This window comes from Ciconia boyciana, chromosome 3 (assembly GCF_034638445.1).
Source record: "Ciconia boyciana chromosome 3, ASM3463844v1, whole genome shotgun sequence".
NCBI classification, from domain to species: Eukaryota; Metazoa; Chordata; class Aves; order Ciconiiformes; family Ciconiidae; genus Ciconia; species Ciconia boyciana.
In genome coordinates, this window is record NC_132936.1 from 27,557,333 (window position 1) to 27,584,028 (window position 26,696).

Consider the following 26,696-nt stretch of genomic DNA (forward strand, 5'->3'; position numbering starts at 1 on the left):
AGAAGATGATCTTTGACAGACTTTTTTCCATAGAATGTAATTAGTTTAAAAAGAACACAAAAAGCTACGTGTTTAAAGATTTTTGGGGATTTCCGGCAAAGTACATTGACTGAAACATTCTAGCAGCACAGTTATATAGCAATATCTGTTGTGGAAATACTATACTGAATCAGAAACAAGAAGTTGTGGCATTTTAATTCAAAATACAGAAATCTCTCTGTCTTGTTTCAAAGAAGTAACGGTAACATTGTTGGCTGCATTTCAGTTCACCCTGATGTTCACATGGTGTTTCTAGTTTTAAAAACCCGAATGGAACTTACTCAAGGCTGCTTGTTTTCATAGAGTTTGTATGGGGATCCATACTATAATGCAGGCAAAAAGAAATGGACATAGGTTTAAGCATAGTTTTCCCTTGCTCAGTAGATCCAAATTTGGGCAGACTCTTTGCTCAGTCTTGGCTGAATGTGTGTCACAAAGTTTAGGAAAAAAATCCCTGATATGGCACAGAAGTACAAAAAACTTCTTGCTGATGCCTATTGGAGGCATTGCTGTCCTAACAGTGGAGATGTTACTGATAATTATGCTAAATATTCTCCTGTTTGGAAATTTGGAAATTATGCAAGAAATCGCTTTGACCAGGCTTTAAGTTATTTCTCTAGTGAAGAGAATTTTGGAAATATGGGAAGCATTGTAACATACAAATGAAAAATAATCCAGTACTTCATTTTTTTTTTCTGAATTAGTGTCTTCCGTTGTCCCTAAATCCTACAGTGCCGAGTTATAGCAAAAATACACTGAATTATATTTTTGCATCATAGTATATCTATTTTTCAACACCTATGCATAAAGTCCATAGCAATTACAATGTAAGTAATAAGTGTTGATCTGTTCTGGTTTTGTTTTTAAATTGCTTATCTGTGGCTCTGGATGGGATTTTAGCCTGAAACAGTAAAACGTAAAGCATCCTGCTTAGTCAATCTTATGACTATAAACTATATAAACCCAATAGGGGAAATCTCTTTACCTATAAAAAAGGAAAAAAAAGTGACATTAAATAATTTTCAAATGATCTGTCTAAACAGGTTACATAATATTTATAGAAATAAATATGCACACACACACTCTGGAATTTCATTGAAAAGCTTGCTGTCAGCAGCTGCCACGGTAAATATTGCACCACACAGGCTGAAATACAGAACACCTATGAGTATGATCTATGTGAAAAAATCTTTCATGGTAATTATTAACATATTTAACTAAATTAACAGATTATGAAAATTGAGAATGGCATTTCACTTAGGACATTTTAATTCATTTCAAAGTCATGACTGGCTTTTGAAGGTCAGCAAGTTGTCTGGGAAGGATGTTAATGTTCTTTTTCCTCTTTTTCCTTCCTTTCTCAAATTTGCTCAACACCACAAACCCAAGAAAATCTCAGATTAAATGTTTCATTTGTTTTCATGTTGCCAAATATTCTTCAGTGTTTCAGAGAATCATTAATCATGCTTGCTTGGTTGTTTTCAGGCATGCTTTTGGGTGCTTTGTGCCTGGGATTTTGAAGGCAATGAGTCTTCTGCACTGCATCCAGTGAGACTTCCTATGCTCCAGGTTCATTCCCCTCAAAATCCCGGTGGCAAGGCTTTAGTTTTGAGCTCGTTCATAGAGATATGATCTCCCCCCCCCCCCGACTAGTAGTGATTCTGATATTTTAATGAATACGATTTTTTGTATAAGTCAGTCTACTTCTTGATTATAAGCTGCTGCTTCTACTGTGCTCACGAGTCTTCTCCATGGGCCCTGTCATTGCTTTCCTTTTCAGATATGATTTTCTAATTGATTTTATTGGAAGTTGTTTTGAGAAAGAGCTGGGTAAACATGAACCCGTACTAAATGTTTGTATCCTTTAAAAACTCGTAGTTTGTTACCAGTTTTCAGGGCCCTCCCTATTAATCTTTGCAGCCACATCCAGACTGTAAAATCAGCAGATGTTGCCAAAACCGAGAGATTCACAGATTTTGATGCCAGAAGGGACCATTATGATAATGAAATCTGACTCCCTGCACAGCACAAGCCTGACAGTGTTGCACCTTCAAAGAGTTGATACTAAGCATAAATCTGACCTTAAAACATTTGGGTGCTAGTCTTACAGTCAGCACTTCTGGGTAACTAATTCATAATTGCTCAGGAGATCAGATATTTTTTTTTTGGACAATCACTTTTCTCTAAATGATGGAATTTGCTTGAAGAAACCTATTTTGCACGCCCAGACCAAGCCTGCCTGAGCTTTCTGCTTGTGTATCTCATCACTCAACATGACAGCCAGCCAAAAGAGAAGGTGCAGAGAATTTTAAATGCAGGACTGGAGGGCGAGGTGAGGCTCGGGCTGCTGCATAGCTGCAGGGATTGCTTTCAGAGGGACTTTGGGGTGCTCAGTGTCTCTGTAAATACAGGCCATTAGCCTCTGAGGATCTGTTCACATGGCACGGTAACATGCAGCGAGGAGATTCACAAGGAGCAGGGCATTTTCACCTTCCCAGAGCATCACGTTAGCGTGACTAGACTGTTTCCAGTAACAAAACTAATTAGCGATGGACTGACTCAGATGTCCCTGCACAGGATAGTGGTATGACACGCATGGACACACCCTATATATTTTCAGCTTCCCAGATAAAAATACATGCAATAATGTTATTCCCACATTTATGAAATGGTTTGCGCTTTACATATGGAAAGCTTTCTGTATGCACTTAAGTGTTATTTTAAGTAATTTAAGAGGAATTTAAAAAGCTGCTTATTTTTTCTGGTAATTTTTCTGAGTCTTTTACGACAGAGAAGTAGCAGACTTCAGTAAGTTTTAATTTTTAGTTATGACATAGATAATTTAGAAGGCCATAAATAACATTAGTCTATTAAAAATATATTTCTATGCTAATATCTTCTAGAACTAGCTAAAATGCTCTTTTGGAGTGATTCACATGCTTTTCTAGTTCCATGTATTTGTATTGATTCAAAGACCTTTTACATCCTTTAAAAAAAAAAAAAAGTTATTCTTTGTATCCTTTTATTTTTGCTGAATATAAAAGTCTTGTGATTAAAAGCATTGGTCCAGGACTTGGAAGACTTGTGTACAAATTCCTCGTAGAACACCCACTCCTTATCTATGAATGTGAGTATTAGCTCAGAGTGATTTGTGAAGACATATATGTAGTTTGGGGTACTCATGTGCTAGGGGTAGTGAACACAGTTTCAAGAGCTTAAACTGCACTCGACCTTTCCAGGTGCTTCTAATGGTTTACAACTTTGCATCAACCTTTTGTGTATTTGTTCTTGTCCAAGAGATTGTTTGCTTTAGAGCATTCAAACATAAATATTTCAGTCATACCCAAATACGAAGCAGAGAGTTGTTCGCTTCCCCATCATCTGCTTGTGTTCTGCCGTTACTTTTTTCTCACAGTATTCCTCTACGCAGCTGTGAGAAACAAGAAAATATCTTTTTTGTTGTTCACTTGAAGTACTGTTTCTGATTTAGGTTGCATTTCAGTGAATACTCAGTCCCCACGTAAATGTCATGAAAGTCTTACCTTTGCATATCTGACTCTTGTTTCATGGTGAAATTTGTTCCCGTATCAATTAAGATGATGTATATTGTATTTTTTATGATTGATAAGAGACTGGAGTATCTTTTAATTACCAAGTACTGGTCACAGTTGACCAAAAATTATAAACTCCCTGAAAAATTCCTTCCTGACAGCTGGACCTCATCTCTAGTGAGTGCGGACTGCACCGACATCTGAGAGCAGGTTCAGAATTACAAGGAAAGACTCTGAAGAACAGCAAAAGATACATGCATTTTTAAGTGAGCAAGAAAAAAGGATAAAAACTGTCCTGTTATTACATCTGAAACAAGTGCTGTTTATTCCACATTTTTGTCAATACAATGCTGGTTTGAAATTTTTTATCTAAAGGAAAGAGGCAAATATTAGAATATTTCTTTTTCAGTCAGTGTGCATGCATGTGTGTGCAATCCTCTACATGCACGTGTACACACTGTGCTACAGAAACCGTAGTTTCTAGGTACGCACACATGTACAGGATGCATAGCAGTCTGGTGTGGAGAGCCTTATCGGCATGAATTTGGAGTGGGCAGGTTACTCAAGGGAAGATCTTTCCTGAGATCAGACAGGTGCTTCGTAAGAACAAATGTTTATTTGAAAGGCACTAGTTTGCATCAAAAAGCAGTTATTTTCCACAGTGTTCTTGGAATAAAATGTTCACCTCTCCTCCACAGAGGTATTGCAGGTTCTCAACTCCATCCTTATTTCAAGCAACTCAAGTCATCTAGTATATTAAGCTATTAGCATGCTTGGTACATTTCTCAAGAGCAAATTTTCCAACAGAATGTGGCTTAATGTAAGTCCATGGGTGTTTTGGTCAGTGGTGTTTCTGCCTTTTGTTCCTTACAATTAGACAGGTTCTGTTCTTGATGGCAAAACAAGTGAATTTTCCTCTCGACCCCTCGCGTTTTCTAGCATATATACCCCTGAGGTATACATCTATTCAGCATGGGAATGTTTTGTGGCTGCAAGGCCTCACTAGCACAAAAAGGCAGTGAATCTCTCAACAAAAGCTCCTGAAGAGCTGCAGTAGCTGCCCCTTAGACTGAATTTTTTCTTCCTCCATTCTTAAATCCAGGTGCCTGCTGTGATGTTTTGGGAGAAACCCCCTTGCCCTAGCAGGAGCTTTGCATTTCTTGCTGGTTTTCAGCAAGCTTCATGATGAGATCTCTGATTATCATTACCCAAATGGTGTGGGGGGGTGTGAACTGGCATGCAATGCACATCAGGAGGAATATTTTGTAGAAAGGGGAATGATCTCACATACATGAAGTTGTACAATGGAAGACTTGTGATAGCATGTTTCTCTTCTACCCATTAATAAAACCCTATTAATTTGGCATGTTGGTCACTAGCTCAATTGAGTATAAAGTTACTTGCACACTGATAACTCATTTATTTGAATATCTGTTCGTTTTATTCATTCATGAATGAATGCTTCACATTATCCTTGTGAGGATGAGAAAAACGAGAGGAGCAGACCATGAGCGTAGGATGACAGTGCCCCTCTGTGACTGAGGCGATGGAGTCCAGATTGCAGAACTCTGTCCTGCAGCCTGGCTGTGTGTCTGCTCCTCCCCAGACGCATCCTGCAAGTGGCCTAGGACTCTGATTTAAGAAAATATTGTGAATACACTGAATAAATTTGTATTAAACATTAAAAATAAACTTTTACATTTCAATGGGAAGACTAGTAGATATCGAAGATGGAGCATTATGATTATCTCATCTAACTTTATCGCAAAGACCAAATAATCTTTCCTGTGATTTTGCATAATTGCAGGATCAAATTGCAAATGATGAATTAATACTTCTCCTGTGGCCTTGTTGAGGAGCTGTATGCAGATCAGTGAAAGCTGATGCTAACTGCATGTACAAAAAAATAAAGTGTCACCAAGATCATTCTTAAGCTGTGTGGCTTGTTACCTGACAAAGATGGTTATTAAAAATTCAGCTGACATAGAGACTACAAGATCAGTTTAGCAAAAACCTGGCAGAAAGAAATAAGAAAGAAATGTTTCTTTTAATTTTTTGAATTTGTTTCTATTAATTTCCTTTCTTATCTATTGACTTGCTACTCCCTTGAATACCTCACTATCTGTGGAAGATTAACCTTTGAACAAGAACTGTCAGGTTTATCTTAAAAAGCTTTTAGAAGGCTTCAAAATTGAAATATTTTTTTTAAAATACAATATTTTAAAGCATAGCATTGCTACTGAAATTATAACTCTTTCAACTAGTAATAATTTTATTTGTAACTCCTCTCTTGTTTTATTTTTTTTAAGTGCTGCACTTGATCCAGGAATTAAATTTTGTTTACTACCTTATTTAGTTCCAATTCACTATCCACTCCACTGGGGTCTACAAGAATTGTAGAATTACTTATCTGCTTCATTTCAGTTTGCTTCACAGGAGGTTTGAGCAGGGTTTTTTTAATTGCTTCCCTGCTATTTCAGACATCTTGCTCCATATGGTAATGTGCATAAAAATTTGAATTTGTTTTCTTCCTGAAAAGCTGCACATAATTACTTATTAACTACATTAATCTTTTCTTTAGGACATTCTGCTGATGCTTTCAGACTAGTCAGCAATTGTTTTTTCCTTTTTCATCTAATCTGTAATAAATAATCGAGCATGCCAGAGTAATGGATTTCACCTGAGGATCTCAAGATGATTTGCAGACAATAATTAATTAATTAGTTTCACAACCTGTCTTTAAAATAGGTGAAATTGAAATGCAGCCTGCCAGCACACAGTCATTAGCAACATGTTGCACCATTAACTGTAGCTGCTCTATAAGCAGGTGGTGTAATCCACTTCTCCTGAGTATCAGGGAAGGTTCCTGCCCAAGTGGCACCGTGTTTAAACAAATAAATAGTTAAAATCCTCTGGTTGGGTTGTTTACCTGGCATTCAGATGTAATTATGTGCCATATGGACATATGCAGGCATATGTTATGTCTGTAATACATATTGCAGAATACTGGTCTGACATCATTGCTGTTGCTTTTTTTAGCAACATAAATGTTACTACAGGTATTTGTCCAGGCATGGCATTTTTTCTTACAAATGCATTTTACTATGCCATGTAGCTGAAGTGGAAAAATTTTAAAGATATATGTATAAGGTGAACAAAGAATTTGTCAGAGTTAAACCCTGAGGAAACTTCTCATTATTCACACTCTTCTGTTTATACAGGAGGATCGTTGGCTTTCCTTCATACTGACCCATCACTGACCTGTGACCAGGAATTTTAAACAGCCTGGATTCTGTATTTTTCTGGTTTACCCTAACCATATTACTGCTTGAATTGAGCTCCTTAAACCGAATTAGGTACATCTATAGGGTTTGAAATTAGTGGCAGTGAAGTAAATAGCATCTGTAGCAGGAAGCAAAAACTTTATTGTAATATCATAACAATATGGTCATAAAATGTGCAATAAAAAGTGATGTGTTTTAAAGTTTGCGTAAAATGCATAGGAACCCATTTTAAGCCCATATTCAGTATCCAAAATAAGATTTTTTTTTTCCAATCTCAAATTTAACTGAGTTCAAAGTTCTTGAAAGAGGGAGGGAGGAAGGGAGGGACAGGAAGGGAGAAGAAAGAAGTAAGGGAGTGAAGGGGGAGAGGGAAAGGAGGGAGGAGAGAAGGAAGGAAGGGGAAGGCAGTGAGAGAAGGGAGGGAGGAGGGTGACAGAAGTAGGCAATAATAATCTGTAAATTATGGTGGGTTTGCTTGCACTTTTGTGACAGCAATATGAAAATCTTTAATACCATTGAGCCCCACAGGCTGCTAGAAATACTCACACGCAATCAAAATGTTTTCACGGGACAGCTGCTTTAAACATCTGGCCATTAACCAGTCCTTAAGTGTGTGTACCTCATGTGTCTATTACTGACTCTTAATCACATGTATGAAGCTGAATACAAAAGCTGTAATCTTGAAAAAGGATGAAATAAGCAATATTTGAAAAGATGTTTTTTTCCCACTTACCCTTCCTTAAATACATGATTAGCCTTTATTTCTGTACTCTTGTGTTGATTTTCCTTTCAGAAGTCAGGCTGAGCAACCAACTTGGCCATCAAGCTTTTTTTTGAATATTGCGCATAGGTGTTATTTCCCTGATACTCAAAAGTTTAATTAAAACTGACCAACAGCAGAGCAGGGAATTCCTTCGCTGTCTTAGATGTAAACTGTCCAGGTCTGCTAATGGCAGTTGTAAAAATTATTACGCTGTTGTGATGGACTGTAATGTTCCTTCTTAACCTTATGAGACAAGGAGATTATCCCACTTCTTTCCAAAGACTAACAGGAGCCTCTATTGAGGACTGCTTTTTCCACTTTGGTATTACCTTTGCTATACCATGAGCTAGGGGAGGTTTTTAACCAGAATTCGTTCTAGTCTTGGTTGGGGTTCTGTGGACATCTAACGATGTCTTCTGCAAGGACTTCCATTTTTTTATTCCTCTTTTTCTTCTACATTTATCTCTGAGACACTTTCACTAGCAGTGTTCCTTAGGATTATGAAATCTACCTTTTGGAAGAAGTTTTGAGTGTCTGTAGAGGACTAACCTCCTCTAAACTAAACTAATTGTATAATTAGGGCTTGTTTCTCAGAATTAAGTGTAATCAGGTCATGCTTGTTGGTCTGTAGGCTTCCACTAGTTTGAAATCTGGCAATTTAATATATTTTTTAATTGGGCACTGCCATCCAAAATAGATTTGTTTTCTCTAGGATGCAATGTCTCTTATGTTAGAAAATAATGATCTTCTAATGAAGTTCTGTTACTTGCTGCAAGGTGACCCTGTTATAAGGCTCATGGACTTACCAGTACATGGTTTACCAGTCCTCCACACCTGTATGTTTTTATTTTTCTGCATACTAAAAATGTTTGATAGGTCATCCTTGTGGACTATGGTTAACATACTGCATATAGGCATTCGAATGTCTGTCTTTCTGAATCATAAGCAGCTCTGAAACACATCAGGTTTGTGTGCTGACTTGGATCCACCAAAATCTTCCTGTGCTTAGAAACAGAAAATAAGTGTTTTCTGCTTTTGAAACACTTATTTTCATCTACATCCATTATTTTCCAGTGTCTACTATGGAAGCTCTGTTTCCACCTCTGTCTTAAGTCCTTGCCTTTCTTTTTTGATTCTTTTCTTATGTGCTTAATGTACCTGTAGTACATATTCATTCCTGTAAGTAACAACAAGAGATTTCAGGCAGTATTATACAATTGAACAATATAGTTATGTTTTATTGGAATTTTTTTGTCTGAAATATATATATACTAGCAGCAGTATTGAACCCTGTGCAGGAAATTTTAAATATGTTGTTTATTTATAAAATATGAATATTAGATATTCAGCTTTTCCCATTTCATTTTATTTCAGGAACATGTGTTTACTATTAAGGTCTCAAAGATGACAAACAGTGCACAGATCTTGCATAAGCAAACTTAAAAGCAAAATTATTCTTCCTAGTCTAGAAAAGTGGGTCTGAATCATCTCTTCTTCCTATAAATCTGCCTTTGACTAAGAGAATCTTTCATTGTTTCCAAGTGTCTAATTAACAAATGCCAACAAAGTTGTCTACTTAAAGAAATGTTGCTTGTTTTTATAGTTTAAAGTCTACAGCCTGTAAGTGTTCATTAATATTGTGGTTTTCTATACATTGTCTAGTGTTTTTAAATATGTAAACTCTCAGGAAATGGGGTTCAGTATTGGCGATGTGTTTATACAGGATTCTAGAGGAAACTGAATGGAGCAGTGGGAAGGCAGACTGACTTGGAACTTCATTCTATTCCTGGTCTGAGAAACCCCACCAAAATGTACTCTTAAAGGTGGCAAAAGCCCAAAATCTTTTCAAGAATTTTTATCTAGATTAGCTGAAATCTCAGACATTTACTTTGACTCTTTGATAAGCAGCAAATTATTTTAAGATTTCTTGAATAAAATCTCAGAAAGAGCCCTCAGAAGTGTTGGCATCTCGTCTAGTTTACCTTGGCATGAAGAATATTCGTAAGCAGGAGCAATTTAAATGGACAATTTTAGTACATTTTTAAAAATGTTTTTGTCCTTTTGCTTTCCCTCCCCACCCCGAGTTTGAGGTGGTCTTTTCCCATGTTCTTAGCTGTGTACGGCAATTTATGGCAGCCATTCATAGTTTCAACTATTGAAAGAGTTCTTAACCGTATGCTAGTCGACTCATACTTCCCTTGGCCAGGTAGAAGCTAGCCAGGAGCATCTACTGCTCTTACTAGTACTCCAATTATTTGGCGGAAGTCTCAAAACTGAGACTGGTCTCTGAGGTTGTCATATGAGGTTTTCAATCCTGCACAGCAGATCAAAAAGTAAAATTTATTAAGAGTTTAGTTCTAATTACTATTGGCACTTAAAAAAAAAATAATTAAGGCTTATCACATGGTTGTGCATTGTTTGTTTTGGGGCAGTCACTAAGTAATGCACACATCAATAAATGAGTACTTCTACTTACAAACAAATTTAAAATAACAAGTATAACATTATAATATTAATTCAAGTAGCCTGAGCATTCCCTAAATATTAAGGGATCCCTTAATCCTTAGGGAGCATTCCCTAAATATTAAGGGATAAGAAAACCCACATATTAAAGCTGTTAATACTCTTTTAAATAAAAAATTATTTCTGAAGCAGCAAGTCTTTGAAATTCATCATAGAGAAAGCCGGAGGCCAGAGAAGTACCTTTTATTTTTGTCATGAATTTCCATTCTGGTGTAGCTGAGTTGTAGGCTGTCAGAAATCCTGGCATTTCCCTTCTGTTTGCTTTTCTCAGGAAAAAGCTTGGCAGCTTCCCAGAATAACGACTGAATAAGAACAATCTGAAGAGCTAAACACAAATATTAAAATCCTGCTACCCAACCAGCTGCAGCCCACATGGCACTGAGAATAGAGCAACGACATCAGTGGCAAGAGAAGAAAGGGCAGAGTAAGCTCCCAAACATGTTCCCTCTATCATGCCAAGGATTTTCTCTGCTGTCTTATGAGCTTCTCTGTAGGACGTCTGCCCGCTTCTGTTCACAGTGACAGAACACAGCTTGCTTGTTAAATACCAAAAGCACTTTAGTTATTGATGGGAGCATTGCAAGCAGAAAGGAAAGTGTTAAAACTGAACATTAGGAATGCTTGTTGCTTTAATCATGCGTGACTGTTCTTTGCAGATTTAGGTAAATCCTTTCTTGTCTATGGTGCACCAGCCACTGGGCAGCAGCCATTTCTTTGCAGATCCTTTCTTCCAAGGGTTAGGTTTATAAATGCTTCTTGGAAAGTCCCCATGAAGCATCCCCAGAATATCCCCTTCCCTCCTCTCATCCCTGTGACTTGCTGAAACTCGATTCTGCATGTGTGGAAGTAAAGATTCAGAGGAATTATCACCTCTGCTGCCGACTGCAGCAAGGTGGTGTCTCCTGTAATTCAGTCAGCTCAAGCTGAGTTCTTACTAATCCTTCAGCCAGAACAACAACTACCAAACCCATAGATACAGATCACATTTATAGAATTAATGTAGCTCACTCCCATATGTTTTGCAAGATATTCACCTGTAAAATTCCAGTTGCGTGAATTTGAAGAGGTAGCACTGAAGGTGTCATTTTAAGACAGTACATGTATGACTTGCTAGCTCAGCCTGCAGTAGCCTTCTGAAAGGTAGTGCAGAAGGCTACTGTACATTCACTCTTCAGAGAAAACAATCTTATCTGTGCTTCAGAGAACTTTTCTTTTGTGTTGGTTTTAGTTTCATTTGTAGAAGAGCTAATCCTGATCTTCTGATCTGCTTTTTAGAGACATGGTAAGCTGCACAAAAGTTGCCGAATTGAGCAAAAGGCAGAATTGTCAGGTAGTTATTAGAAGATGGTACATTGTAAAAAATGGATTTTCCCGGTGTATTTCAAAGTTAAATCACATCCTTCTTCAGAGCTGCTGTTTTCACTTCCATATCATTCTTTGCTGGCAGAATCAGAACATTTTTCCCCGTTACTGATAGCTAGAAAGTTCCCCCACCACACATCTTTCTTATATGTCTTGGACAGAACAGGTGAGGCTTTACCATGTGGGCTACATAGTTAAGCACAGTTAAACTATTTATGTAGTGCTTTATGTGGTTGCCTGCATTCATAATTTTCTGAGAATAGTTTGCATTGGTTTTCCATATTGTTTTGCAGGAGATTTCTAGAATTTTAGTTTACCTTTTGTTTTCTGGACAGTGACTTTTTTCTTATGAATGTTCATTGATGTTGAGCATGTCTAACATCTTGTTACAGAGAGAAGCTGTTGAGGTTATTGAAGGCTGCTAATGTACATGTCGAAGTTAATTTTTATTCCATTTAAACTTAGTTTTCACCTTAAAATGCTTACATTGTGTAGGTGATATGTGTCATGATAAACTGAGGCTTGGTGATCAGAACAGAAGATGTATTTGGTTCTGAGCTGTACACTTTGAGTGTCCTCAAATTGATGGTGGAAACGTTCTGTTGGAGCAGGAGGAGGAAAAGAGAATAGTGAGGGTTAGGAGAGGTTCCTCTGAGGTTATGTAGCTGCCTGTTACAGTGAAGTGCCAGACTTCACCCTGTAGTTAATTAAATTGCTTTTAAAGAATGTGATAATGGAAGAACATTTCGAAGTACACTGTATGGTTATGGTCTGTTGCTCTCTGAATGCAGAGCCAAGTTAAATAAATATGATCTCAGGGAGCCGATGTTGGTGATAATATACTACAAGTAGTGACACTAACTTCATGGAAGTTGCATAAGTGTAAATCATCTGAGTATTTGTTCCATTACATTGCCACAGAAATTGTAGGAGAATGGATCATGATGTTTGATTATCATTTGTATTATTATATCTAGGCTTTATTTACAGAGCAGGGCTCCCCCCATTATACTGCTGTTTGGCACTTTATTTCAAGACTTCTGATCTACTACATTTGCTATGTAAGACCTCAGCAATTCAGCCAGCCCAAAGGTGACCTGGAATATTCAGGTGCAACTCACGATGGTTTCAAAGTATGTTTTGCAATGGAAGGATGTGTTGTGCAAAGCGTTTCAGTGCTGTGTTCCATTTTGAAAATTAATATGAAATTAATGGACTGTCATCTTAGAAGCACTCTGGTGTTAGCAACAGTGCCAGAAAGTAATGACACCAGGTGATTTATTAGGATGCTGCTAATACAAATTGCAGCAAGCATAAACTGGATCTAGACCCTCAACTATAAACAACAGCATAACACAATTTAAAAAAAACGCAATAATTTGTGGGACGTATTATATAGCTTACTAATGGGAAGGCTGTTTGCACTGATCACAAAATTTGCCTCTCTTTCTTTTATGGTGCCTGAAACCTACCCAGTCAGTGTGCTGCCTGCCTCCTGTTACTAGCAGCAAGGTATGCAGTACCATATCTTCTTCCTGCACTGTTGCAAGCGTCGTGGTCTGCCTGCTGTCTGAGAAAGGCCAGATTCAGACAGCACCGAGCCTGTGCCACAAGGAGATGCTCCCCAAAACAGAGATCTGTGAAAAGGAATTTGACTGGAGTACCAGGGAAAAGGTCAATGAAAACAGAGTTAACATTTCTATCTGAAATGTGGTTCTTCGGTCCTGGGGTGAGGAAGGGTGGTGGCAGTCAAAAGCACTGCACAGCAATATGGATTTTTGACATAGCATGCCCAAAGTAAGCTTCATGTAGGTTACAAGAAATCAATACTCCTGCAGTGTAGGGTAGGTCTTTAGTGTTATTCCCTACTAGGTTCTTGATAGAGTGGTAGGTGTCTCTTTAGTGAAACCTGACCCGGAAGCAGTTGCTTCCTGCAGGAAATAGTCTCTGTTTTCTTTAAGCCTCACAGCAAAGTGTATAATTACTACCAAACATGGCAAAATTTGCTTGGATTTTGACAATGATGGGAGTGGAGATCTCAGAACCATTGAATTTCAGACTTGGTCAGTTAGAAGGGACCTCAGGAGGTCTCCAGTCCAACCTCCTGCTTAAAGCAGGGCTAGCGATAGGATCTGACCAGGTTGCTCAGGGCTTGATCCCATTGGGTCTTGAAAACCTCCAAGGATGGTGACTGGACAACCTCTCTGGGCAACCTGCTCTACTGCTGGGCTGTCCTTGTGGAAATAAGAGTTTTTCCCTATATCCAGTCAGAACTGTTCTTGTTTCAAGTTTGACCATTGTCTCGTGTCCTGCCACTGCTGTGAAGAACCTGGCTTCATCTCCTCAAGGCCTTCCCTGTAAGGCACTGGGGACTGCTGTAAGATTCTCTGAAGCCACCTTTGCTCCGGCCTGAGCAAACCCAGCTCCTTCATGTACTCTTCACAGGGCAAGTGCTCCAGCCATCTTGGTGGACCTCCCCATCTGAACATCTGAACATCTTGGTGGGCCAACATCTGAACAGGCCAATATCTGAACAGGGCCAACATCTGAACATCTTGGTGTCCCTCCCCTGGACATGCTCAGGAGATATTTAGTGATATTTGTACTGTTGGGATTGGCAACTTCTTTCTATATAAGCCTTTGAATAGAGTTAGTTTCTGAAGGTGAGAACCATTTAATCAAGTATAATGCATGTGAATGGGCCCAAACTAGCAACTCCTAGGAGCAACGACTGGCCCTGTAGCATGACAGATAACGGAACTGAGCATCAGCCTCCATTTACAGTCTCATAATATCCAGTGTGGTGTCATGTTACCATGTACTTAAGCTCCTGTTTTGCAAGAATCTGCATAATTTTGCAGGAAATTTCAGCTATAGCTGTTTATTTTAACCTTCAAAATATGTGTGTGTCTGTCTTTCATTAATCTTGTCACTAGTATTTTATGTAGGAGTGAGTGATTTCCTGAACTTGGAGATTATTAAAAACTTTTAAAGAATTAAAAGAACTATATATTAAAATGATCTGATCGTTTAGAGATAATGAGTTGTAAAATGTTACTTTACTCAATACTGTGCAAATTAAATAAAATACATCAGCTTACCGAAAAAATGTGTTTTAAAATTTTGCATAAAAATAGTGCTATTCAACAAAATTATACTTTTCTCTCCTATACTTACGTGTTTCTAAAATGTTAAAGTAATGTGTGAAGCTTTACTTTTCTATTGCAAACCGTAGTCTTAGTGTCAAGATAGTGGTAAGAATAATAGAATATGACTCTACTGGTGCCTTCATTTAAATTGATTAAACTATCGGCTTTATTAGGAGTAATTTTGTCTTTATTAACTTCAGCAGATTTTCTTCTTCTGTAAGGATGCCATTGAAACAAAATTTTAACCTTAAAAAGCATTTACCACTTTAAGAAAAGAATTGGCAGATAAGATGAAAAGATTAGTAGCAACAATCTAAGATTATTTAAATTTATTTGGGGGGGAAGAAGACTAGTATAAAAATTGTTTTCTGCACTGTCTTCACTTTTAGTTGATCATTGAAATGTGTTCTTCTATCTAATACCGAATCAGGTGGTGGTAGTTCACTCTTGCTGTGCGCATCAGTGTTATCTGATATTATGCACAGCAAGTATCTGCTCCGCCAACTATTTTCTCCGCCCTGAAAGTGTAAAATGCTTAATTATTCCCAACTGAGGGTCATTTTTGGTCAGGGTGATAATCTGTTTCTCAAGGTTTGGAAAGTTCTCCCAGAATTCTGGTGCTTTCAGGACAAAACTGCTGCACCCATCCAATGTCCCCTGCATGGTTGGATGGCCTTTGTATTTCCTATAAAAGCATTGGTGCTTGTTTTTGAAAAGACCTCTGCATTTTGGAAAAAAAATATGCTTTGGAAAGAAAATGGCATTTTATAAGGAAGCCTCCTGTACGACACCGGAGTGTTCTGCCTTGGGGCATTTTCTTGACACAGGATAGTGTTGTTATGCCCAAACGAAACAGAATTTGTGGAACAGGCAATTTTCTGACCTATTTTCTGCAATTTGAATTCTATCAGTTTCTTCTTCCTTGCTGGATTTCACTGTTATGTGGCTTCTTCTTATAAGTATCAGGGTGGAAATTAGTTCTGCAATTGCAAAAACAAATGTAAAAACACAGTAGTGAAATCTTTTTTTCCAACGTGATGCAGCAAGTAACTGATCCTGCAGCTGTTATACAGCTTTAATTAAAGGTAGATACACATTATAGAATAATTCTTTTGAAGTAACTGCCTATTCTTGGTCTCCTTAATTAATCAAAACTTGGGACCCTGTATACCGTATTGGCTTTTTCTTTCCCCAAGCTTAATACTCCCTTCTGCTGTAAAGTAGGCAAATGTATGGGGAAGTGTACCCCCTCCCCCCCAAAAAAAAATTAAAGGAAGTTTGATACATTTAAAAGACAGAATATTCTATGACATTTATGGAATTTACTCTTTCTGCATCAAAATCTACAGTTTATGATCAAACAACTAGTCTGATTTATAGAAATCAGTATACAGAAGTGACCTTATCACCGTGAATGACTTTTTACTTATGAATGTATATCATATGCATTGTTCAAATTTCTCACTCTTCTCCCTCCAGCAATTGAGCCTAATTATGTTTGGGTTGACTAGATTGAGTGTTGCTAAGAGTCAATGGGCAGGCTAATGAGGCCATACAACAAGAGTCATCTTTGATTTCCGGGGAATGCAGAAATGGATGTCCAGTTGGTTGTCAGATCACAGCTGTAGCTTTGTGTACATGTCTTTAAATCTGGTGAGGATTTTTCAGCTAGCACAAGCTTTAGGTTTCAAAATGTAATCCCTATTCCAACTCTGGAAGTGAAACCTACTTTTTCTTGCAAGACTACTTTGATGCTTTGCAGAATTAACTCCAAAATTAATAAGCTAAATGGTTTAAGAACAATTCTACTAGTGAAGACAAAGAGGATTTGTTCATTCCCAAGTTACGATATATCTGCACAGGAGTGCACATGCATCCCTCTCATGCCACCAACTTACAGGCCTGCTTGCTTATGTGTTTATTTCTCTCCTTCCCTCTTCATAAAGATAGATATAGCCATTCTAGTCAGTGTTGGTTTTTAGTTTTTATTACTCATTCCTGTTTTTTCTTTTCTGTATATTTCCAGTATATCAACCTTTGCAGCCACAGATGCTGCAAACAAATTCGATATCTGCTGTAGGAAAATGTTAGAATGATTTTTGAAGGCTCTACTGTTGCTTTTGAATGTTTCATATATTCATGTTAGTGTATGCTAATGAATGCATTCAGGATTTCTCTCTTACATTTAAATAGATCCTTGAATGTAATGAGCACTATTTTTAAAAGATCTGAAGAAAAGGAAAGGTTAAGAAGAAATTAGGGAGTTCAGAGGGAGGGGGACACAGGTAATGCAACAGAATATTTGAGAACAGATTTTCTTCTTTGGTCTTTTTACCTAAGACACTTGATCTGTCTTGGCAGATTTCTGCTCAGGCATAAGTAAAACAAGACAGATGAATAAATAGGGGTGCTGTGTTCAGTTAATGTTGTGCATCTCAGAAATAAGACCAAGCAGAAGGTGCAGTCTGAAAGTGATGAGGTCCTTAGAGTCAAGATAGACTTCTGTGGTTTTCAGTCTTTCCTTTCAAATTTAGATAAAGAAATATAATTTGTACTGTTAAAAATCACATTTAGGTTTTATTTTCAAAAAGTCAATAAAATGAATGAGGTAGTACCTGGGCATATTACCTAAGATTTTTGAAAGAATTGAATTATTTCATGCTATTCAGTTCCTCTCTGACTGGTGGATTTGTAAACACTCTTTTTATTGCCAGGTTACATGTTATGGTAAGGCCACGTCCTTTTTGCTACTTCAGGAGCTGGTTTTTTATTTTTCCTAATGACATTGTTATTTTACTTTTATTTTTGTAGGTCACCTCTCATTAATATTTCTAGTGTTTTAAGTATGTTTGGCATAAATGGGTCTTTTAGTTCTAAGCAGGTAGGATTCAAAAAGGTAATTCAGTGTTGTGGTTTAACCCCAGCCGGCAGCTAAGCCCCACCCAGCCGCTCGCTCACTCCCCCCCGGTGGGATGGGGGAGAGAATCAGAAGAGGAAAAGTGAGAAAACTCATGGTCTGAGATAAAGACAGTTTAATAGGGAAAGCAAAAGCCGCACACGCAAGCAAGGCAAAACAAGGAATTCATTCACTCCTTCCCATGGGCAGGCAGGTGTTCAGCCATCTCCAGGAAAGCAGGGCTCCATCACTCATTACTTGGGAAGACAAAATGCCATCACTCCGAATGTCCCCCCCTTCCTTCTTCTTCCCCAGCTTTATATGCTGAGCATGACACCATATGGTATGGAATAGCCCTTTGGTCAGTTGGGGTCAGCTGTCCCAGCTGTGTCCCCTCCCAGCTTCTTGTGTACCTCCAGCCTACTGGCTGGTGGGGTGGGGTGAGAAGCAGAAAAGGCCTTGACTCTGTGCAAGCACTGCTCAGCAATAGCTAAAACATCCCTGTATTATCAACACTGTTTTCAGCACAAATCCAAAACATAGCCCTATAGTAGCTACTATGGAGAAAATTATCTCTATCCCGGCCAAAACCAGCACATTCAGACAACTGACTGGAGACATAACTTTTACCTGGCTGTGTGCAAAAAGCATTTACCGAATTTAGTGAGTGAGGTAAATGTTTCAGTTCTGGAATAAGATGAGTGATTGTAACTTAACAGTTACACCATTAAAATTGAGGTACAGAGAGTTTAAAGATTAGTGAAAACAGTAAAGCATGCTCACTATCAAGCCTGCTCTGATACCTGTGAAAGGCTTTATTTGAGCTGAATTTGCACCTGAGACATCTTATTGGAACTTTTCATGAAGACTCTAGTGGATAAGAATATTATCTTTAAAAGTTACACAGATACCTGTTCTCCCTCTGTTATTTCCTCTAACACTTCAATAGTAGTTCTTCCCAAATTGCTAATGAGATGTCAGTAGTTTATCATCTCCAAAATACCATAAGCGGGACATTGCTTTTCCCAATCAGAAGGACTTACTTTATCCCCATAGGCTGAAGGGCATCGGTAGCTGGTGTCCAGCACTCTAATCTTCTTGAACCAAGCTCTCACCAGCTGAGGGATTTTATCCCAGTAAGAGTGCTGAATCAGTATGGAACCTGAAGTCCTCAACTCCTCCAGCTCTTCAATGCCTGCTTATTGACTCCTTCAAGCTTTTGAGCCATTATCTTTAGAGAAGATGATGAAAGATGAAGAACTCCCTTGTACAAAAATGTTATCTGATTTTTTTTAATGCACACTGCAGTTATATTTTGATGGTTTAATTTTCCACTGTATTCATATTGCTGTTTCCCCTTCCCTTCTCTTCCACTGGATTTCCTTTTCCTTGGATAACCAATCTTTTTGACAGACTTTGGTACTTATGACAAATGTCACACAAGCAATCACCTGACTTTTCAAAAAGAAGATCCAGTGGTCTTGAAAAGCCTTCCAGGTTAAGTGGTACCACATGGAAAATATTATAACTTTTTGATGTGTAAAAAATATTAGTTAGCTGCCCAGTTGCAAGGTTCAGTGAGGAGTTTTATATATAAGTTTATACAATACAATAATTTGTGTCTCTTCTGTTTTATTCAGGTCATTGCCATTGTTATGGATATGTTTACAGATGTGGATATCTTTAGAGAAATTGTGGAAGCATCTGCTAGAGGGATTGCAGTGTATCTCCTGCTTGATGAGTCAAACTTCAGTCACTTTCTGAAAATGACGGAGAAACAAGGCTGTCAAGTTCAGAGGCTCAGGGTAAGGCTTCCTGTGTGCCTGTGCGTGAACATTCACTACTCATTCCTCCACAACCTACTGAAAAGGGACTATTATTCAAAAAGTGATTATCAAATACTGCTTTTTCAAATTAACTAAGAGGTATAAATAGGTAAGCTCTCAGCAGAACCTTCTCTACAAATGTTTTTCTCTTTAGAAAGATTGTTATCTTTTTCCTGTGTCAAAACAAGAGTATTTGATAGAATGACATAATTTTTCATATATTATTTATAAAATAATTTTCCATTATTATGTATTTAGGAATACTACATGTTTGAAAAACAGCTTCATTTTGCTTCCTCTTAAAGTAGCCTGCAAATAGTCATAAAGCTCATGTAAATTAATTGCATACTTCATTTTATGATCTTTTTATTTAAAGTTATTTTCTATTAAAATACTTTTAAAAGCCCAAGATTCTATTTTATTACTGTTTTCCTGAAATCTATATTATCATGTCTGTCTGCATCATGTCTCAGAGTATTACTTTTATACATGAAATATGTAATTTTATCCTCTAAGAAAGATAACAAGAAGACTAACATTTGCATTTTTCGCAAGATGTCCTGTGCCGCCCTAATATTTAACAGGGATTAGAATACAAACCATGAGCTGCACTGACCTGATATGAATGTTTCATAAATACTTCTAGATTTACTGTACTGTAGATAGCACTGAAGAAGTTCCAAGGACATTGTCAGAGTTTCTTTGCAAAGCTCTGAGCACTGCTTTGGCTGAACTTCCATTTAGTTCCATTTGCAATTCCTTGTTTCCGTAACTAGTTAGGCTATGTTTGCTCCTGGCAAAAATACTATGAAAGCTTTTCTTAGCAGCATGCATTTTAAGAACCCAGTCCAAAGATCAGATAGAGGTGTGGTGTATTTGTGAGGATAAAGAAGTCTTTTTGCTAGAATTTTGGAGCAAACCTGTATTTTATACCAGTTTTTGCTCTGGAGTGTTGACGTAGGTTCTTAAAAGTGCTCCCACACCACTTTCCATGCTTGTTTCTTGTGGATGAGTGTGTGGGATGGCCCTCTGGTGGCCTAATACACAGATATGGGAACTTTTGGAAAGAAAACATTAAAAATATGTTGTGGGTCTGTAAACACTGGTCATGATTGCCTTCATGAAGTCAGTATTTAGCAATATTTCCATACTCTGCAGCTTGAGATATCACCATTTGCTGATTACTTGGGTTAACTATGCCATAGAGGTTGCCAAAAATGGTGTATGTCTTTTTATGGCATGTGTTTTATCCTCCCAAAATAAAAGAAATAAGGAGCATGCATTTCAAGTGATATCTCAAAAAATGCCATAGTATGCATTTGCAAATCAATTCTCTGCAATGTGTATCTACAGCTGTTTCGAAAGCTTAACTTCTTTTGGGTGGGTTCAAGGTTGTCTTTTTAATATGGTTTTATAGACCTACAGGCATTTATACTGTGGTTGAAAGAACTAATGTACATACATTAGAGTGGATTTTGTACGGATTAGTGTGGATTGGAGAGGTTTGGACTTGGCCTCTTCAGTGACATTATATATTACATGTTTCTGTTTCGTAACGATGGGAGAAATAAAATACATCTTTACTCTGCAAGGTTTACTTAGAATACTTCAAGGTTGATCAGAAAATGAAAAATATATGCCAAAGAGTGTTGTGTGCTGGGTTTCCAGTTTAGCTTGTAATAAAGCTGTTCAAATTAATGGTCTTCTCATCCAAGTGCTACTCCCAGTGACTGTTGCCCTGGGAATAGAAGCTTACTACTCCCACAGTAATTCTCCTGTGCCTTTCTTGAGGATGAAGAGAAACTGATGGTGACTATGTAAGAACAGTCAGTACTTTGGAGAAGTTTTCTCCCTTTCCTTTTTTCCCATTGTCTCAAGGTTCATAAAAAACAAGCCATCTTTAACTTTTTATTAACTCCTGGCTCTTGGTCCTCCCCTTCTGTTCAGTGAAAGCAGGAGGAGGACAGAGATGTATGGATCTGTTTCTTTTCCTCAGGATGTAGCACCAGCAGCACTGGTCTTGTTATTCTCTGGCATGATTTGGTTCAATCTTGCAGGAGTATGGCGGACGCTCCTCATGCCGTGCACTCATGATGAGGGGTTTCTGTAAAGCTTTTCTGACTCAATGCCTTCTCTGGCTCTTTTTCTCTTCCTTTGGATCAGTAAAAAATGACATGCCGTGATCAGTGAGACTGTATTTTTGAATTCAGATTTACAGTTCAGTAGTCTGTATGGAAAAGAAAGAGGATTTTATTCATAAATCTACATTAAATGTCTGTGCAGACAGCTTTTCTCATCTGTAGTCTGACTGCATATCAGGACATGTTTCCTGCTATTGAAAAATATAACTGAAAAAATGGAGTGACTATATATTCTGTGATTATTATGTGGATTCTGTAAAGGAGAATATGAAATCAGGGGTTTACTGGGAGCTTTTTCATTCTTTCCTACAGCATTTCTTCTTGTGGGTTGGTTTTTACTTAATGTTCACCTTAACATCACCAGTGGAACTCAACTCAAATAAACAATTCCTTTTTTATACTTTCCAATTTCTCTTTCCCCACTTTCATTTATCTGTTTCCTAACTGTCCTACAATTTTCCCCATTAATTAATGTTTCTCTTTTTTTCTCATCTCTATCTAAGCTTCTTTTGATTAACTTTTTCTCCAGTCTGACTTGTTGTTCAGTCAGCAATTCCTTTGCATAGAAAGATGAAGAATCATTACAGATTCTGACTTTTGTCAGGTGATTTTTCAAAAACTACTAGCTAAATTTTTTGAGAGATGCCTTTTTTTCTGTCACTGACAGGTGATGCAGCAAACTATGGAATAGATTTGCACTGCAAAATGCAGCACCGAAACAACAATCCCCAGAACCACCAAAATGCTCAATGCAGTAACTTAATTTTGGGTTAGAAACAATGAACCAGTATAGGCAATGTTGTTTAATGCCTAAGAAGTCAATCAAGCTCCTGAGCTGATGCCAGATCTTTGTGTTTTATTTGATATGAGGTTAGGCATGTGGCAGAGGCTCCATGCTCTGCAGAAACCTATTTTTACTTTTCTGGCAATAATGAAGAATCATCTTGCTACAGGAGGATATTGAAAGCAATCTGTCAGGAACTGTTTATTGCCTGATACTCCTCTCAGTATTTTTAATGAATTGCATGAATGAGAAAATAGAACCACTAATGAATTGATTTTACTTTCCTTTTGTGAAGTCTATTCCCAGATATGCATGCTTAAATGCATAGTAGGAGCTGCTCTTTAGACCTGATTGCTGCCTGTTATTTCTCACCAGTGTTATCAAAATCATCAAAAGTTTTCCAGTACTTCCAAGTCTAAGTCAAATTTGGTTATTAAATAGGTGTGCACAGCACGATGTATCTGTGAGCAAACTTCTGTGCTAAGGGACTCCAGACTTCAGTGAAGTCATTGAGATTTTGTCTTCAGTGGTCATTGAATCAGATTCGAGGGTCAGAATAGACGTGAACTTGAAAACTACTTAGCATTTATACACCAACTGTTATCTCTTAGTAAGAAGAGAGGCCCAAGATAATAAATAATATTGGTAATGATGAACAATATGAGAAATGTTACTTTTTTTCCTTTAAAACTGTTAGGCTAAGTATTAGGTAGACATCTATTTTCTTCTGTGTGCATTTTCTTGACAGCAAGTACAGGGTGAGTAATTGAACACTGATAAAAACAGACTCTACAAATAAAAAGTGCTGAGATGAAATGTTTGAGACCAGTATGTTCACTGTACTTATCTATCTCATTGGAGGGTTTTTACTGATGAAAATAAATGTGTAATGTTGAATTATACTTCAAAATTTTAAATCATGCTTATGTGGCTCTCTCTGGGAAGATAGCGGTGCAATCGTACATAAAAAGAGGTTAGAGCTTGTTTCCTGGTCATCATTTGGGAGTCATTTAACTGGATAGCCCTGATGGCCATCCTTAAACTGCAGCCACTGGATGTTTTAAATGTCCCTGAGTGTCCTACACCCTGCTTTTGGAGGAGGGAGAAGATCCTGTGTCTGGCTTCAAAAACCTCCTAAAACATCAAGTCCTTGATTAAATTATTCTTCTATATGCATCCACTAGCAGTCACTGACAAAAAACAGGTTACAGGACCAGACAGACACTACGTTTGACTCGCTATGGCCAATTTACATACTTTCGTGTGTCCTGTCGGGCCAGCTGGAGTCCTTCATGATGTGTGGTTTATGGTTTGCCCATGATTTTCCTCTCAGGATTCATGAAGGCATTATTGCTTTACCCACAATGATGCATAACACTTCTGCAGTGATCAGTGACACGCTACTGTTAGCGCTGTTAGCAGGGGAGTCCTGTAATCTGAGGATGAAACCATGTAGGAAGGTGAAGCCCAGCATTGCATACCAAATGGGGCTTGCAATTCAGTACGTGTATATTTACTGCTTCTAATCCTAAGTGGAACACATTGTTATTATATATCCTCAAATATTGTCTGTATTTTGGGCAATTACTCAAAGTATGCATCCCTGGCGCCTAATTAGAGGGTTTGAAGTAGGTGAAGAATGCCAGATGAACTGTGGAGGAAAAGGAAATGTTATGTGAGAAAGGTAAGCATGATCTCTGGCACGTGCCTTTTCAATGCTGCCATGTTCCTGTCTTTGAGTGGATGACCTACTGAAACAGGGAGAGTTGGGAGGATTAAGGAAGCAGGATAGAAAAGCTGCAGGAGAAATAATACTGAAGAGAAGGAAGAGAAAAAGGAGAACAGAGGAAGCAGTGACAATGATTTTTTTTAAAAAAACAGCAATTTAATGTAAATTTTATTCCTTTTTTAGATATGCCTACTTGAAATTATATTTCAACTTATGAGTACCTAAGGCAAAGCTTTTTTTTACATCGTATGGTAATTTGCAAGCCATTAGCCTTGCTTGTGCCTCCAGCATTCCAGATTCCCAAGCGATATCCTGTCCAATACCGATCAGGCATTATCTTAGTAAGATTTGATATGTTCAACTGGCATGTCTTTAGGCCAGCATTACTTGTTATGGTTATTTGAAAATGTATAAGCTGCCTCTCAAGTTACATTTTTCAAATTATAATGACATAAATATAATTTAATATAGTTAAATATAAATCTGATGTACAAATATTATTACATGGTATATAGAATTGGGTAAAACAGTCACTGAAATAAATGCAAATTTCATGACTAATTCATGAAATGTTACTTTATAGTAAATAAGGGCTTACTATTGTGATAATCTTTAGAATGGGTAAATTCCAGTATTTTCTTTTTTTCATTTTCAGGAATTACTTTTTTCCACACTATTTAACTTTCAAATAAAATATTTTATTTAATTACTTTTACTTAAAGCTTGAGTAGCTGCCGGAGAAATAATAATTTTCTTCAGTGGGATTGGCTTGTTCAAAGTTCAACAAAAACCACACTGGAAAAGCAGGAAAATTGACTTTCATTGATAAGAAAACTTCTAATCGGAGTGCAGAAAGCTTGAAAGACACAATGCTAGATTGTCAAAAGTGATTAGCAGGTAGAGAGGCAAAATTATGTTAACCTCCCATTCAATAATGCAAATTGGGTTGTTAATGTTACTGACTCTTTTTTAGCTGTTTCTGAAAGTAGACCTAAGCATCCACCTGTATTTTCACTTTTAAAATTTTTACTTTTTAAAATTTTACAGCACTTCTAGATAATACTTCTTTTGTTTATCTAATTAAGAGATAAACTTTATGTTTTATGTTTCTAGCACATTTGCAAGACATTTAGGTCACAAACAAAAGTAATTTTTAAATGCTGTCTTTGTACATTTTAACCGAGTTACATTTTTGTTCCAACACAGCTTGACAAAAATGCTAAGTAAAAACCCACCTAATAAATAAATAAAATTTAAAGAACTTGGATAGCTTGAGTTAAAACATAATTTGCCAACTCAGCAGCTTTTAAGTGTAATTCTTGCTTCTTTGATTTAAGTTTTCCTTTGATAAAAGTTTCAGGATACCAACAGTGAAATATATACTGCTTTAGAAAGCATGTGTTATTTGGAAATGTGCTTTTATTTAATGGAGATTTTCTCCTAATTTTTTGAATTTTCTGTTTGGAAAGATAAAGTTCATTGGTTTGTAGTTGACGCTATTATTAAAACTCCTACACCTCTATCTATTAGAACTTTGTGTGTTTTAGGTAAATGTGTAAGTGCTCCCATAGACAATAAAGGTTTATGTAACTGTATTGCAAACTCAGTCATACTTTATAGACTGGAATCTTAAATACTTTTGTAAGTTTAAACATCTCTACAGTTTCCTGAGGAGGGGAAGTGGAGAGGGAGGTGCTGTTCTCTTCTCCCTGGTATCCAGTGATAGGACATGTGGGAATGGTTCAAAGCTGCACCAGGGGAGGTTTAGACTGGACATTAGGAAGCATTTCTTTACTGAGAGGGTGGTCAGACACTGGAACAGGCTTCCTAGAGAGGTGGTCAATGCCCCAAGCCTGTCAGTGTTCAAGAGGTGTTTGGACAATTCCTCAATAACATGCTTTAACTTACGGTCAGCCCTGAAGTGGTCAGGCAGTTGGACTAGGTGGTTGTTGTAGGTCCCTTCCAACTGAAATGGTCTATTCTATTCTATTCTATTCTATTCTATTCTATTCTATTCTATTCTATTCTATTCTATTCCATTCCATTCCATTCCATTCCATTCCATTCCATTCCATTCCATTTATTTTATCCCCCTGATCTTGCTGAATTTACCCTGTACACAATCTTACCTATTTTGCTTCATGAACAGCCCTAATCCATCTGTACCTGTCCTTTACAGAGCACGTCTGCTGTGATTTTCAACCTGTCCTTGTAGGAGTCCCATGAAGCAAGACATTCTGCTGTATTCACAAGTCTTATTTTCCACTATTTCCATATATACAGTCTATGTAATAGTCATATAGATTCTGTTTTCTTACTGCCAATGCTAAACTACAGATTTCACTCCCACTGGAATACTTGTAAATTACCACAAATTAGCATTGCTAGAACAAATATTGCAAGGCTAGAATCTACAGTAAATATTGCGATCGTTCACAGCTATATTCCAAGGTATTTTTATGTCTTGTGAAGCATTTTGTATCTCACAGCCACATGAGGTAGATGCTGTAGGTTGGTTTGCATTGAATATAAATTTTATTTTTTCTATAAATAAGCACCTTTTTGTAACAATTTCTGATAAATGCTTTTATATTTTTTCTACATCCATGTAACAACTTTTTGAAAATTATTAGTACAGTCCAGAAGGTG

General features: G+C 37.3%; 1 protein-coding gene across 2 annotated transcripts in view; it reads left to right on the plus strand.

Annotated features, from left to right (window-relative positions):
- The window catches only part of FAM83B (family with sequence similarity 83 member B), a 55,592-nt gene that overhangs the window by 17,524 nt on the left and 11,372 nt on the right, over window positions 1–26,696 (plus strand). The window contains exon 3 of one of the 2 annotated variants that reach the window (XM_072855184.1): window positions 19,208–19,372. In XM_072855184.1, coding sequence (XP_072711285.1) covers window positions 19,208–19,372 — 165 coding nt within the window. Of the gene's footprint in view, window positions 1–19,207; window positions 19,373–23,887; window positions 24,003–26,696 lie in introns of those variants that run through there. The other variant, XM_072855185.1, reaches the window with a different exon arrangement.